At 33.6% G+C, this 17,800-nt stretch overlaps 1 protein-coding gene across 1 annotated transcript in view; it reads left to right on the top strand.

Annotated features, from left to right (window-relative positions):
• Nucleotides 1-17,800, top strand: part of LOC150103014 (DNA-dependent protein kinase catalytic subunit-like) — a 168,098-nt gene that overhangs the window by 79,664 nt on the left and 70,634 nt on the right. Inside the window, exon 9 of the mRNA XM_090398050.1 lies at nucleotides 12,195-12,301. Coding sequence (XP_090254176.1) covers nucleotides 12,195-12,301 — 107 coding nt within the window. The remainder of the gene's footprint in view (nucleotides 1-12,194; nucleotides 12,302-17,800) is intronic.

The following is a 17,800-nucleotide window of genomic DNA, read 5'->3' as shown; positions in this document are numbered from 1 at the left end:
AAACTACCGCTCATAAAAATAACAACGAACCAAGCGGGATAAACCCATGAATACTAGTGCAATAAGGAAGCCGCGACTGTAAGAAAGAAAAGAACAAGCGAGGGGGGGGGAGATAAATTTATGCTCGATCAAATAATCATTAACTCTCTAAAGGAGTCACCCTGAACAAGAATCCTTTCTACCTAGGTATTAGCTGGTGCAGCTTAAATATAAATGTGTTAATACTTATAGGGTGAACTTCTTCAGATTGTTTGTTTAGGACATAGAGAGGCCAATAGGACTGCAAAGCACTGAAGGAGAGAATATTTGATTGTAGAGTTTAAATTATAAGGGATAAATGTGTATAAGTAAGGTACAGTGTCAGACGAGTTTTGAATTTAAGAAAGATAGAATATTGGATTAGTTAAGAAAAGGTAGATAAAGGGTAAATAACTAAATAAGTAAAGAAAAAGCAAACAAGATAAGAAAAGGGCAATAACATAAATAACGGAGTCGAGAGGATAGTAAAGACAAAGGATAAAAAAAAACCACAACATAAATGGCGAAGCCGGTAGGATAAAAGAAAGATATAAAACAATAGAAGTTAATCTAAACAATTAGAGTGCAAACGTATTATAACAAATAAGTAGAGAGATAAATAATATAAAAAAAAAAGTACTAACATAAATGGCGCAGCCGGTAGGATAAAGGAAAGATATAAAACAATAGAAGTTAATCTAAACGATTAGAGTATAAATGGATTATAACAAATAAGTAGAGAGATAAACAAGATAAAAAAAGGGCAATAACATAAATGGCGCAGCCGATAAGGTTAAGATAGAAAAAGGTTTAGGTTAGAAAAGATTGAATAAAATACAACCATTGTATAAATAAAAACAAGAATTCAACACAACAATGGTTTATGTTGTAAATAATTTTTTATATTATTTATTACCTGTTTGTCATGCATGTCATTACAAATGCTTGTTTTGTAGAGTATTGCTGATTTTGTAGTAAAGGAATGTGACCAATAAGGGGAGATTATATGCATGTGTCATTTTATCATTTGAGAGGTATGATGAACTAACTAATCTAGAACTTAAGCAAACATGAAAATTAGCTTTTTTCTCCAAGTAATGGAGTATGTGGAATTTTGACCATTAATAGTAGATAATAATAAAAGGGGAGAAAAAAAAAGTATTATATATTTTTTATTTTATTATAACAAAATGTACAGTTTCTTTTTATTGATTCTAAAAATCCAACCTTAGGATGTATGTTTTGTGATTGTTTTCTTTTTTGCTGCTACATCCTATGATATCACTGGATTTTTTTGACAACTATTGTTTCGGTCAGACAGAAATTGGAAAAGTCACTACAGTAGTTAAGGTCACTACAGAATTCTAAAGTGTATATGGGTTTGTTATGTTATGTCATTGAGAATTTTTATGATAAATTTTAACGTTTTCACCTTCAACATTTGTTTATTTTTAATTATTTTTAATTTTTTTTTATGTGTGGTTTCCACCCATGAAAGGTTATTTGTAAACCTATAGCACATTTGTACTGCAGGTGGGCTAAGTTTTGTTTATTTTTTAATTTTTTTTTTATCAATTTTATATATTTTTTATATAGTCTGGAAACTCTGCTCTAGAGACCAAACACATGAAACTTTTTCAAGCCACTTCAGGCCTCCAGTAAGCAAGGCTGTGGTTTCACACCAGGAGATGAAATTCATCACCCACCTAAAGACAATCACAAACATTCATGCCCACAGCAGGATTCAAATCCATAACCTGTTGGTTTAGGAGCAGGTACGCTAACCACTTGGCCAACCAGGCTGCAACTTATAATGCACAAATTAACTTTTATAAAAACAGTTTAAAACATGTTTAATTATGGTGCATAGATTGGAATGAAAAGGTAGCATTTGGGAATAAGGTGAATGTTTTGAGTTCTTGAGAAACAATTATCCCAGACAGTATGTAAAGGATGGCTCATGAGAACTGAGAGTTTTAGATCTGATAATTTTATCAGAGGATGTAATTGTGAGTGGGGTTTCATTCCCTCCAGTTGGTGAGAGTGATCATGAAGTAATCGCCTGGGTTGTGGCTAGCCATATGAAGACCTCTATGAGGAAAGGATATATGTGGAAGTACAATGCTGATGATTATGTCAAGTTTAGGAAAGGTTGGTGAGAGATAGATACAAAAGTGGGTTGATGACAGTGGTATTCTTTGTGCTTGTTAGCATGGATTTGTTAAAGGAAGGTTGTATTTTACCACCTTTCTTGTATACTATAACAAGATAATGAATGTATTGGACAAGGGAGATGCATGTAGAAGGATATATTTAGATTTTGTAAAGGCTTTTGATAGATTGCCATACCACAAGTAGGTCACTAAACTGAAGCAGATGGGATTGGATAACAGTCCAGTGAGTTGAATAGGTGAATGCCTATCAGATAGGTATCAGCAAGTTGTGTTTGGTTGTATTTTTCTTAGATCATTCTAAGAGTTAGGTATTTTTTATCGCGATTTACATTGCTTGTTTCAAATGCTTTAATGCTTGCATTTTTTTAAATATTAATAACCATGTATAGCAAGTCTTGACTTAATGTATTTGACAGATCAGTTTCCAATTCTGTATTTTTATAATATTGAATGCTAATTCCTGTTCAGAAACTCATAACTGGCTAAGCAACAAGCAATGGCTAGCTTTTTGATAAATTTTATGAGCACCTGATGATTTAATAACTTCCTTTAGTTTAGCAAAAGTTGAAGTGACAAATGGGTTGTTAACTTATCCGGTCATCCTCTAACTGAAGATGAATTGAATGTATTACCACGAGGTCCTAAGTTTGACATTTCATCCAAATGTATTCCTTATTTAAATTTCATACATGACATTGAAAGGAATTCCAGTCATCTGTATAATATTGAATCCAATAGACTAAGTTTTGAAATAGCCAAAGTGATCTATGATTCCAAACCATCAGGATTGAATTCCCCATCAGAATTAAAAGCTCTGAACTCCTTAAAACGAAATAGCTACATAGTTATCATCAGAGCTGACATGGAGACAATGTAGTCTTAGATACTACTTGATACAATTGGAAAATGAATTTATTGCTTCGAGATCACAATACAAACTCCCAGCTTAATTATGATCCTACCAAAAGACAGCTCAAAAAACCAACAAGTTACTGGATGAAGCCATCTACAGATCAGGAAACCATCAAAAGACTCATAACATACCATGCAAGATCTCCTAGAATATATGGTTCACCTTTTATGTAATAGTATTACGTAAAAGCAACTGTTCACTTAGACCTATTGTGGCTTCTATAAGCAACCCCCACGTATAAAATATCAAGATTTCTGTCTAACCTTCTTCGTCCCCTCATAGACCACTCAGCTTCATTGATAAAAAAAATTCCACAGAATTTCACACAAAAATAAAAGATATTAAACTGTCAGATACAGACATGTTAATAAGCTTTGACATTGTCTCCCTCTTCACTAATATCCCTCACAAAGAGACAATACAATAGTTTACCCCAAAATTTCTGTTAGATATTGTGGCATTATTCAAATATGCAATCACATCGGGTTACTTCACGTGGAAAGATAAAATATATAAACAAGAGGAAGGAACAGCAGTGGGCTCACCCTTATCACTTAACTTAGCCAATTTGTTTCCTGAACACCTAGAAGATAGAATTTTCACTCTTGAACCAAAACTAACAATATTATTATTATTATTATTACAGGAAACTCCAGGGAGTCCTTAGACTCATCAGGGAGGCCCCAAATCATGTTCATCACAACTATACGACATTCACACAGTATCTATCATACCTCGCCTTAAACTCATTCACTGTCACAGCATCCACCACAGACTCTGGCAGCCCATTCCACTCATTCACCACTCTAAAAGTAAAGAACCCAGCTCTAACATCCTTACTAACCACACTTTTGCCCAGCTTCCATGAATGTCCCCCTAGTCCTCCCACAACCAGCCCTGTTCTCAAAAATATCTTCTGAATTAATTTTATAGAAACCCCTTCAGTAATTTGAATGCCTCAATCATATCTCCCCTCCTCCACCTATCAACCAATTTTTGCAACCCACAAATCCTCAACCTGTTCTCATAAGGTTCATTCCACAGACCTGCTATCATCTTGGTCACTTGCCTCTGGATCCTCTCAACCTCCTCCCCATCCAGAAGAAACCTAGGTGACCAAATCTGGGTATAGTAGTTGAGATGGGGTCTTATCAAGGCTCGATACAGAAGAACAATAACCTGCTTGTCTCTGCTTGTCAATGTATTCTTCAGCAACCAAGTGATTTGATGAACTGATTTGGCCACTTTTGCAATGTGCCCCCTAAACCTCAATTCCTTATCAACCAACACTCCTAAATCACGTGCCTCATCACTTTCCTGGAGTACAGTTCCACCAATGTAGTAAACTGCTGCTAATCTTTTCACCCCAAAATGTATAACCTTACATTTTGCCACATTAAATTGACATCCATTCCCCATAGCCCAAGTCATCATCATCAACAACATCATCAACATATCATATGGTATAATATGTTTATGATGTATTTCCTGTCTGGAGTCACACAGAACAAGAACTTTATTCATTTCTAAATAGTATCAACAACCTACATCCTTGTTCCAAATTCACACTAGAAAAAGAATGATTATTTTTCTAGTGTGAATTTGGTATTTCCTTTCTCGATGTACACATCCAACGTAAACAAGATGGTTCCATTTCCACTTCTGCTTATCAAAAACCAACTTTTTCAGGCCGTTATATCCACAATACATTGACTTAACATCCATCTAAAAAATACGTCATCATAAAATCTTGGGTATCCAGAGCACACAAATTTTGTTCCTCTGAAGAATTGGAAATTATTAAAGATACAGTCTTACTAAATGGATATAATCCAATAACAACTCAAAAAATTATTAGCCACTCTCCTACACATTAACCCAGACAAGAAGGCCATAGGTCTTCTATATCATATATCAAAAGCATCCCTGAACGTTTGTCAAAAATTTATGAAGAAATACAAACCTGCTGCTACCTATGAACCAGTCAACCAAATTCGCAATTTGTTACCTTCTCCAAAAGACCAACTCTCACCACTGATGCTACCTGGCATATACAAAGTGCCTTGTTCTTGTAACCTGATAGACAAAACAGGAAGATCTGTAAATAAACGCATCTCTGAAATCAAGACCATATCCGTCTTATCAAACCTCATCTTATCAAATCTGGTCTCGCACAACATGGAGTTAAATGATAACCATAGGATCAAATGGCAAAACACCAAGCTACTACATAGATCCATATATAAACACGAGTATTTGTATAAAAAAGATGCTGAAGCCTTATGTCAAGGCTGGGAAATTGTTATCCTCAATTACATAAAATAAATTTATCAGTTATATGTTAATTTAATTTAATTACAGCCCAATAGTTTTTAATCCTTAAACATGTCTTATGATACTTAAGACGAAATATTTACATATTATTAAAAAATTCATTACTGTGGAGTATGTGTGAATTTATAGTCATTCTGTATTCCTGTAATTAAAGTCTCTAATCAGGATCACCTTCTTTTTACATGCCCAATTAATTTGCCTAAATATTTAATAATCAGTATTCTCTGCATTCACTGGTCTATAACAGCATCCTATCAGATATACTAACCTGTTTATTTCAACTTTGCACCACACAGATTCAAAATCTGTGCATACGCTATCAAACCACATTTTGTGGACACAATTTCTCTTCAATCATTAACTGCACTCCCCCTCCTCTTTTCTCATTTCTATCCTTCTGGAAAATTTTATATTCTTCTATTTCTATTCCTGACATCACATCCTCCTCAGACAACTAAATTTCACTTATTCCAATTATTTTTGGGCATACCGTTTCAATCAATGCAACAAACTCAGCTCTCTTGTTTCAAATACTCTTTACATTTGTGTATAAATATAACAATCACTGTGTGTTTGAGGCAATTCTACCAGCACCAACATTCTCTATTCTAGCTACTGTACTACACCTTTCTCTTTAATCTGACCACAATTTCCCTTTTCCCTGATCCTGACTGATTTTCATTCTTACTTGTCTCATCCTCCCCTTTATGCATTCCATCATCTTGTGCTGCTGCAACCACATCTTCAAACTCATACCATCTTTCTCCTGTCATACAATCCTTTTAGTTGTCCTATCCTGCTTCACAAGTAGACTCTGATCGTTTACTACATTAACTTCTTGACTCTATGCCTTCTCAGAAAACAATATCCTTTCTAAATGCCCAACACCAAACTTATTCATATACAGTCTATCAACTTTAAACCATTCCAACTCCCCTTCAAATTCACTCCACAGATTTACAAATTGAAACTCCCCCCCCCCCTTTTTGCCTCACTCAACTCAGCCATCTTGCTATTCATTATTTCTGTGCCCCTTCTCAATTCAGTGTTGTCATATCTGGGCAATATGCATGTGGCTTTTGAACAATATTCTTCTCTACCTGCAGCAACAACCTCCTCAAGTCTCTATCAACATTCTTTTTCCCCACTAACTAAATCATTTGTGCCCATGACTACCACTAATTTTGACGCCCAGTCTTTCCTTTTCTGCAAATTTATTTAAGAGAATCTGTCACTTCTGTAAGCAGCTGGACTCAATGCAGTTGATTTTCACTATATCAAATTCATAGGACCTCAGAAATAGTTTGCTGTAGTGAATTTTTTTTAGAGTATAATTGTACCTGTACCGTTTTTGTCAGAACTTTTTGTTACAGTGGGAGAGTTTGGTATACTGGTGATTGCTGTGATGAGAGGAATTGACTATTATACTGTATATGAATGTCAGGTTTAATGTCATTTAGATTAATGTCCATATAGATGTCCATAATGTCTATATAGATTATATACAACAGTAGAGACAGTACCCAATCCTGGCTTACCTGACATAACATTACACCATACACCCACATATCCTTCCATCATGTAAGTTTTTTTTTTTTAAATATTATTCTTATTATTTTAACTATATGCACTTCCCAGATTAACAAGGCTGAAATAGAGAACCTTGTACTTATATAATTTCTTGACTCTTTATAAGGGAAAGAACTAGTCTTCGTAAAATCTGTTTGGCCTTAATCTAATTTGTTCTCCAATTTTTCTCTTTTGCTATATTCCTAGTTGGGAAAATAGCTGAATAGGAAATTCCTCACTAATTCTCAAATGCTGTTACTCTTTAAATTGGTATAGTGAGAGCTGTATTCCAGTGACATGAAATGCATTCATTATGACCAAGCTTTCTGGATGATATGGTTTAGCCAGCAAAAAAAAATTTTTTTTTCCTATACTAAATTTTAGCATTTCAGATCAAAAATTATCATGTACTCCACCTGTCTTTTCACATTTTACATTTAGCAGTATTACATCCAGATTTCTAAATTACTACACAGAATTGTGGACAGACAAATATTTTAAAAAAGACAACTGGCAAACAATAAATGAAAATGAAAAGGAAATAACTAAAGAAGAATTAGAAACCAGTCTGAAAGAAACAAGAAACGGAAAATCTCCTGGAGAAGATAAGCTAGGTTCAGAACTATATAAATACGCAGGAACAAGATTCAAAGAATGACTCTTATTATTTTTAAATAAAATTTATTCAACTGGTATTCCCCCCCCCCCCCAATAGAATGGAAAAAAGCAATTATGATTTCTATCTTTATAAAAGGTAATAGAGATGACCCTAAAAACTATAGAGGTATTAGTATTCCAAATTCCTGTTACAAAATATATAGCAGAATCTTAAATAGCAAACTAATGAAATATTGCGAAAACTTTATTTTAGAAGTACAGAATGGATTTAGAAAAGGACGATCATGTATAGATCTGGCCTTTTGCCTAAAATTAATAATAGAGAAAAGAAGAGAATACAATTTAGAAACACATATTGCATTTATTGACTTTGAAAAAGCATTTGACAAAGTTAAAAGAAACATATTACTTAACATATTAAAAGAAAGATAAATACCAAATAATATCCTAAAAGCTATCACAAGTATATATGAAAATAATCAAATACAAATAAGATTAAATCACGAGCTTGGTTTATCTGTCTCATATACGAGACAGATAAACCAAGGGGTCCGACAAGGATGTCCCCTCTCAGCAACTCTTTTTAATATCTACTTAAATGAAATAAAAATTTACATCAAGGAATTAAACTTTCTCCTACAGTGAACTTAAAACACTCTCCTTTTTGCCGACGACCAAATAATAATTACAAATTCTGAAGATAACTTACAGAAAGCTATTTTAGATCTAAATGAGATAGCCAAAGATTATGGTATGATAATATCAACAGAAAAATCAAAAACTATGGCCTTTAAAGGACAAGATCCAGCAAGAACTAAAATAGTAATAGATAACAAGATCTTAGAACCCGTGAATTCATTTAACTACCTAGGATGTATGATCACATATGAAAATGAAAAAGATATAAACGTAAAAATTGCAAAATATTTAAAAATAACAGGTGTAATTAACTCTATATTTAAACCAAACCTAGTTCAAAAACAAACCAGGCTAAAAGTATACAATTCATTAGCCCTACCAGTCTTAATGTATGGAAGCGAAATCTGGACAATAAAACAAAAAGACAAAGATTAACAACACAGAAATGAAGTTTATGAGAAAAACTGCAAAGTATACTCTATTTGATCACAAAAGAAACGAAGATATTATGAAAGAATTAAACCAAGAACCAGTAATTGAAAAAATTAAAAAATATAAACATAAATGAATAGAACACATTCAAAGAATGAAAATAGAAAGATTACCAAAACAAGCCTTAAAGTACAAGCCATTAGGAAAAAGAAAACCAGAACGTTCTCTTAAACGATTCAACAATGACTTCTAAGGCCGGAACAGGCTATGCTAGGCCTAAATCCTTGATACGCATGATGATGATGATGATGATGATATCCAGATTTGCATTCTTCCTGAGTATTTTCTATTCTACCATTGTTCTACTGTGTACTAACTAATTTAATAATTTTTCAAAGGAATTACTCCAGACATCTAACAAACCTTATTTTCACTTTTAATGCCACATTTATGATATTTTATTTCTTTGTGATACTTAGATTCTTTAAAGATACTTGTGACATTAGGATTATAAAATATATACACATTTACACAAGAATATTATTTAATTTGCCAAATATTTCAGTCTGAATATTACAGACCATCTTCAGTGGCTACCTTGGAATAGTTTAAAAAAAAAACGAGGTGGAATATGAACAATTGATCATTCACAAATAGAACGAGCTGCATGATGTCATATCGCTAAGTATTAAAAGAGTATACATTTTTTATCAGAGTCATGGTCATGATTAAATTAAAGATATTAATTCAGAAATTCATGTAATAATCTTAAATAATATTAGACTAATATAGGAAATTAAAAAAAAAAAAAAAAAAAAAAAATAAACTTTCCCAAATTTTTGATACAGATATACAGTCATTACGATTCAAGTTAGGACGTTGAACTAAGGCCTCCACACTTTCTTTAAATAAACGTTCAGATTTAAAGCGACATCTGTGTAGGAGGCTAGTCTTGGACCAAAGGATGTTGTGGCTTGTTTCTATTCCGTGCTGAGCCAATCCAGATTTCTCGGGTTTGTTTGGTTGAATGGTGATTGATGCTCTTGAATTCTTTTTACTATAGAGCATCCAGTTTGTCCAAAGTAGGAAAGATTACAGTTACACGGAACTTGATACACACCAGGTAGAGACATAGTTGAGCGTTTATCTTTAGAAGAAGGAAAATGGGTGGATAATTTGTTAATAGGTGTATAAGTGGCTGTTACATCATATTTCTTCAGAATTCTTGAAATTGGTTCTGAAATACTGGAAATGTTAGGAATTGGAACTTGACATATTGAATCTTTGCTGTTTTGTATTGGATTGTAAGAATCGAAAAGATGTTGTGTACTCTTTTCGGAGAAGCCATTTAGTTTCATGTGATGTTTGATAGTCGAAAGTTCTTTCTGTAATAAATGAGAAGTTGAACAATTATTTTTGGCTTTGTCAGATTAAACATTTTATGATTCCTGTTTTTTGACAAGGATGATGGGCAGATTCTTTGAGAATATAACGACCTGTGAAAGTTCGTTTTCTGTAAACTGTTGTTGTAAGAATACCTGAAGATGAACAGATGAGGAGGACATCTAAAAATGATAACTCGTTGTCTTTTTCAATCTCCATGGTAAACTTTATGCGAGGATGTAAGGAATTGATACCGCTTAAAAAGGAAGGTAAGGAGTCTCTGTTATGAGGCCATACAGCAAAGATGTCATCTATATATCTAACCCAAAAGGATGGTTGAGGGAATATAGATGAGAACAGGACTTCTTCTAGATGTTCCAAATAAAAGTTGGCTAGAGCAGGAGAGAGTGGACTTCCCATGGCTGTTCCTTCCACTTGGTTAAAATTTGTGTTGACATAAGAAATATCCAGAGTGCATGACGAAATCAAATGACTTTATAATGTCTTGTGGGAAGATGTCAATAAGTAATTCTAAAGTCTCTTTGAGAGGTACATTCACATATAAAGATTCTATATGAAAGCTAACCATAAGATCTGTAGGTTGTAATGTGATATTTTTCAATTTATTTAAGAAATCCGAAGAGGTTTTCAAAAAAGAGCGTGAGTTGCCTATGTGTGATCTCAATAATTTAGCTAGATATTTGGTTATGCGATAAGTAGGAGAATCAATACAATCCACTATAGGGCGAAGAGGAATATCTGTCTTTTGTATTTTAGGTAGACCATAAAACCTAGGAGGCCTAGCAAAATGAGTTTTTTGCTTTTCATTCATGTCTATATCCAAACTTATGACCTCATCTAGCAGGGATTTTATACTATTATCAGCAGAGACCTCCAGGGAGTCAAGGACATCGACAGAGACCCTGCATCATCCACACACCAGTTACATATTTTCTTGTAAACTCATTCACGCAACATGTCAATGTTGTGTGAATGAGCAACCAGTCAGTGCTCTCTGAGAGAAAAATCTAGTTCCCTCTCTCCTTGTTCTCTTCAAACCTTCTGTACATTGAAATAAGGCTTTATCATATCAGTCCTCATTTTGTGTATAGCAGCATCGGCATTCCACATGCTCTCAATCACTTGTCATAATTTGCATTTAATCCTGTTCTCATCTTTGCAATTCTTCTTTTCACTTTGTCTACAATAGGCCAAGTGTGCAATGCATCAAGGTTTTGTGAAGAGAAAGATTTCCTTTTTCTCACGAGTCAATATCTGCTTCAGTATTGTAATTATCCCCCGAGTTGTATTTTTGGTATGTGGCCTTCCAACTTCATATCTAGCATAACTCAAAGATCCCTAGCCTTATAATTTTTTCCAAGCATGATTCCACCAATAAGTTGTTGGCAGTCTCATCATGGCGAAGTGCAGAAGTTTATGCTTTCTAACATTGAATTCAAAAGCATTATCATTTGCAGTTCAAGCCTATTTAAAATCATTCTGTGAGTTTGCTGTATATTTATAGCATAGAGTCTCTGTAGCTCAGTCTGTATAGATGAAGCCCTTTTGTCAGAAAGATCTGAGTTCGATTCTTGTCCATGATGCGAGGAACCTTTATCTGGTCTCTTTTGAAAGGTGAGTTAGCCAGTATGAGACTGGCTAACTCACCCAGAAACTTGGGTTTTTCGTCCCTCAGAACAGACAAACTGGCCATGTGAACACACATGGATTTACAGTCATGACTACTTATGACAATATCTGGAAGAGATAGGGTCTTCACCACGATGTCATGGTAGTCAACCTCCTAGATAGGAGACAACACATGAATAAGAATGGGAGTAGCATATCTGATTTCCTTGCCTATCTTTCCATCATCAGCAAACAATTTAACATCTTTTCTTAGGTCTTTCCCATTGTTACTCAATGTATACATTAAACAGCAATGAACCAAGGATATATTTCTGGTAAACACTACTAGTCACCTTAATCTTGAATTATATTAGCATTATATTAAGATATTCATATCGATGAACTAATTTATTTTCAAACTCAGTTATAAGCTAAAAGTATGAGGGGGAGAAAAAAAAGTTACTCAAGCACAATGACATTTTCAGATGATTTGCAGTCATTTGAAGTCTTCACTTTCACTAAGATGACATCATCAAAAAGAGGAAGAAAGTTAACAGTAAAGGCAAAAGATACTAAGGATGAAGATTCTCTGGTGGGTATATTCGCTAAAAATCAAGATGACCAAACTTTAATTATCAATTATTATATAATTTTAAATGAAAAAAAAATTGTATTATTTTTAAAGGTAGTTCTTTCCATAATTATGGCTTAATTTGACATTACTTGAATGTTAGATAAGCTTTTATTGTCAGAGATTCTTTCTTTTAAGGTTACATGTTGTCAGCATTCATAGTGAAGAATTCATGACAAAATTCATGAGACAAAAGCACACGTGTTTAGATTAATTACTTTACTTATAATTAAGAAAATAACACTAGTTTTAACCTCTATATCTAGCTCGTCATCAGGAAAACATATATATCTACAGGACACAAGCTACATGACTACACAAAATAGATCTAAATGATTTGTTAATCATTTACCCCAGCCTGATATCTGATGAAAAAATAAAAATAATAATAATAAATAAAATATATACAAAAAGATAAATTAATTATTTATTTAAATAATTAATTTATTTAAATAGATAAATTATTTATTTTATTTTGTTATGTAATATACAGATGATTTATTTTGTTATATAACAAAATAAAATAAATATTTTATTTTGTTATATATTATACATATCAGTATAATAATATACAGATGATAGGGAAAAAAATCTAAATAAATAATAATAAAGTTTTATAGTTGACCTACATTAAACACATCTCTACAGTCTTCTTATATTAAGGTTTTCTTGTTAGGGTTCTGTCATTATGTTCTGGATGCTATATAGGTTGCTGATAGGTTCTCCAGAATTTTTGGAATTGTTAATCCATTTATTTAGATTTAGAGGATGTTTTTTCAGCATCTCACATGCTTGCTTGAACTTTCTTTCAAACCAAGTTTTGATGCAGTGCAGGGACTTGATACCTTTTCAGTTGATTTTGTGACACACACATATATGAAGTGCATGATCAGACAGGCCTGTTTCACCATAGTGGAGGAATTTAATGGCCATTTATTTTGTCTTTTCTTATTGGGATGGTTCACCCTGTTGTTTCCCCTATGCAGGGTATGTTACAGGTACACTGAATTTTGTAAACTCCTGGGTGGGAAAGTAGGGAAGGATATAATTGGATGAGTTGAGTATACTATTTAATTTTGCAAGAGGTTTGAAGGTTACCTTGATGTTGTATTTATGTAGTGTTCTATCTGTTTTTTCTGATATTCCATAATGTATGGTATGCTATGCTTATGGCATTCTTGTAATCTTCTTTGCTTTTCATGGTATTATTGTAGAGGATCTTGTGAACTGTTTTTTTTCTCGTAGCCATTTTTTTATAAATGTTTGGTTAATAATTTCATATTTGTTGTTCAGCACCTGCTTATTGGAGCAAATTGTTAGGGCTATGCGTTTGAGGGTGCTGATGACCCCTAATTTTTGTGTTGGATGATTATATGATGTCCACGCGGTTAGCCTAGTGGCTTAGCGTTTCGCAACCATATGCATGGGGAAGGAGTGTCCTAGGTTCGATTCCCGTCGGAGACGTGAGGAGCTCAAGGATCTTCCTCAGCCATAGCCAAGTTAGTCGGTCTTGGGCGTGGACAGTAGGGTTTTTTCCGCCAGTTTATCTGTGTTTTTTCATCCCGCAAGCAGGCAAACCAGCCCCGTGAACACACAGGTTACAGTCAAAAAAAATACTTACGGCAAGGAAGGCAACGGGAAACCACCTTGCTCATAACCATCTCCCTAGTATGGTAACATATATAGCTACCCTCCCCTGGCCGTATGGCAGAAGGAAACAGATAGATAGATTGTATGATACATAATAATGATAAACATACATAAAAATTCATAATGTCTTCCAACACAAAAACTAGGAGATCAATCTTTCAAACCTCCTCCAAAATTAAGAAGCATACTCAACTCATCCAAATATCCTCTTGTCTACCTAGGGATTTACAAAATTCAGTGCACCTGTGACCTACCCTACATAGGGGAAAAGGATGCACCATCCCAATAAAAGAAGACGAACATAAATGCCACATTAACTTCCTCCACTATGGTAAAACAGGCCTGTAAGACCATGCACTTTGAACATGTCACAGAATCCACTGGAAAGGCACCAAGTCCCTACACTGCACCAAAACCTGGTTTGGAAGAAAGTTCAAGGAAGCTTGCGAGATGTTGAAAGATCATCTGAATCTAAATAAGAATGATGGATTAGTAATTCAAAGAATCTGGGGAACCAATTTGCAACCTATATAGCATCCAGAACATGATGGCAGAACTCCAACACAGGAAAACCTTCATATAAGAAGACTGTAGAGATGTGTTTAATGTAGTTCCACTATAAAAGTTTATTTTTATTATTTTTTTTTGTCTCTCATCTGTATATTCTTCTTTTCAAGGATTAAACATTTGCCTATTCTGGCTTCACTGGTCTTTCCATCTTACTGCTGGTCTTCGTCTCTCTTCCTTTCCCTTTGGTCTATACCTATCCACTTCTTTTGGTAGATGATATCTTTCCATCCTAAATAGATGTTCTTTCCATTTCTCTCTATATTCCTTGATCTTTTCATTTATGTTATAAATATTATATAAATATCTAATTATTTTCTGATGTCTTCATTTCTTATATGGTTTAATTTTGTGCATTGTTTAATTGTTCTTAAAAATCTCATCTCTGCAGCTTGTATTTTACTTTCATCTTTCTGTTTAACCATCCATGTTTCTGAACTATATAACAGAGTGGGAGTGGCCATTAAAAAACAGGATGAGAAACTTACCTAAAACGTCACAAGTTTTAGGTAAGTTTCTCATCCTGTTTTTTTTTTATTCACTCTCCTTTCAATTGTTCCACAGATTTTCTGAAATTTCTTTATTTTTTTCCATCTTTTCCATCTTATCTTTATCTTTTAAATATATTATTATGCAGCCTAAATAAACTGTGTCATCTGTTCGATTATTTTATTTTATTTATTTTCTATAACTATTTTTGATCTAACATGATCTTGACTGTTAAATCCATGACCTTTGTCAAGTTTTAAAAGAGGTATACTGTGAGTAGATATGTCGCTACAAAATTAATAACAGAAAAATCTCACGTACAAAAATTATTTAATAGTATAATTTTTGCCTGTGTGTCACAGGCATCTTCAGTACATATTAAGCTCAAATTAAACAATAACTGACAATTCCAAAAAGCGCTACCTAAGTAGCTGGCGTAAGATAACCAAAAAGGTCAATAAATTTCCTAAAAAAAAAAAAAATAAATAAATAAAATAAATAAAAAATTTAAAAAAAAAATCAATGCAATAAAAAGTTAGGAAAGATTAGCTGATTTGTAAAGTAGTATCTCCCTTAAAAGGGACAGATGTAAGCCGTCGGATCTGTTTAAGTTAGGAATATGAAGGAGAGTTTCACATGTTTCTTTATAAGGGTGTTCTATGAGGAACCGACTTTTGTGAAGAACTCTTGTCTTTCTCCAATGAACTCTATGTCTAGTGAAGATGGCATGTTTTGCAAGTCCAGACTTTTCAGGTTTAAAGTATTCAATATAAGATTGGTGTTCTTCTAGCCGAATAGAGGCAGATCTTCCCGTTTGTCCGAAATAAGATAATCCACAAGAGCACGGAATCTGGTAGACACCTGGATCATTAAGATGCGGAAGCTTGTCCTTAGAAGTGAGAAAGGTGGAGATTTTTCTAAATGGGCAAAAGGCAACAAAAATATTCAGTGGTTTTAAATATTTTTAAAACCACTGAATATTTTTGTTTTCAAAGGGTTCTTACTGACTTCCATTTTCTGTTGTGTGAGAACCCTTTGAAAATGGAAGTCAGTAAATGATAAGAATAATGTCCCTTAAAAGGGACAGATGTAAGCCGTCGGATCTGTTTAAGTTAGGAATATGAAGGAGAGTTTCACATGTTTCTTTATAAGGGTGTTCTATGAGGAACCGACTTTTGTGAAGAACTCTTGTCTTTCTCCAATGAACTCTATGTCTAGTGAAGATGGCATGTTTTGCAAGTCCAGACTTTTCAGGTTTAAAGTATTCAATATAAGATTGGTGTTCTTCTAGCCGAATAGAGGCAGATCTTCCCGTTTGTCCGAAATAAGATAATCCACAAGAGCACGGAATCTGGTAGACACCTGGATCATTAAGATGCGGAAGCTTGTCCTTAGAAGTGAGAAAGGTGGAGATTTTTCTAAATGGGCAAAAGGCAACAAAAATATTCAGTGGTTTTAAAACTTTTGCTATACGTTCACTGATGCCTTGTACATATGGGATAGGAATGCACATTATTTCTTCTGTGTTTGAAGAGGAAGACATATTAAAACTACTATATAAAATACGTTCACTGATGCCTTGTACATATGGGATAGGAATGCACATTATTTCTTCTGTGTTTGAAGAGGAAGACATATTAAAACTACTCAAAGTTCTTTTAATGAAGCAATTCTTATAGCCATAGATAGAAAGGAAGAAGTAATATATTGCAGTTCTTTCTGTAAAAGATCGTCTGAAGAACAAAAGGAGTGGGCCCGATGAAGCAGTGTTTTAATAGTTCCTGCCTTTTGACTGGGATGGTGATGAGATTCCGCATGGATATAATGGCCTGTATGAGTCTTCTTTATAAACTGAGAAATGTAGGTTATCATCTTGTTGGCGAAGAATTAGAAGATCTAAAAAGGCTAACTGCTTATTTGATTCTACTTCTAGGGTAAACTTGATCCTAGGATGAAGTCAATTGAAGAGACTTAATTCTCCATGTAGATAATGTATCTACATGGAATGAAGATCAAAAGAAAAAACTTAAAGCCTTCCTCGATCGTCCACCTAGATTGTATGGTCTTCCAAAAGTTCATAAACCAGGCATTCTGTTAAGACCAGTCGTAGATTGTATAGGTTGCCACGCTTACAAAATCTCAAAATTTTTATCAAATTTACTCTCCTCTTCAACTAGAAGAACTGATACTTATATAAAAAATACTTTGGATTTCAAAAATAAAATTTCAGATCTTCGTTTGGATGTTTCTGATATCATGATCAGTTTAGATGTTGTTTCTTTATTTACAAATGTGCCTCTTTCTGAAAGCATTGAATTACTACAACAGGAATTTCCTTCAGACATTGTAAACGTATTTGATTTTGTAATACATTCTGATTATTTTTCCTTTTAAAAATAAGTTGTATCAACAAATTGAACGAACAGCAATGGGCAGTCCTCTTTCTCCTGCTATTTCCAATTTCTTTATGGAACATTTTGAACAACATATTTTTGACAACATTTCTCCCAAACTTACTCATTGGTTCAGATATGTCGATGACATTTTTGCTGTATGGAATGGCTTTCGGATGAACTTCAACAATTTCTCACTAAGTTAAACGCACTTCATCCTAGGATCAAGTTTACCCTAGAAGTAGAATCAAATAAGCAGTTAGCCTTTTTAGATCTTCTAATTCTTTGCCAACCAGATGGTAACCTACATTTCTCAGTTTATAGAAAGAAGACTCATACAGGCCATTATATCTATGCAGAA

Source organism: Typopeltis vanoorti, chromosome 9, assembly GCF_054136105.1.
Source record: "Typopeltis vanoorti isolate ZY-2024b chromosome 9, IOZ_Tvanoo_1.0, whole genome shotgun sequence".
Taxonomy (NCBI): Eukaryota; Metazoa; Arthropoda; class Arachnida; order Uropygi; family Thelyphonidae; genus Typopeltis; species Typopeltis vanoorti.
Note: the sequence above shows the minus strand (reverse complement) of the source record. Positions and strands in the feature narration are given on the sequence as shown.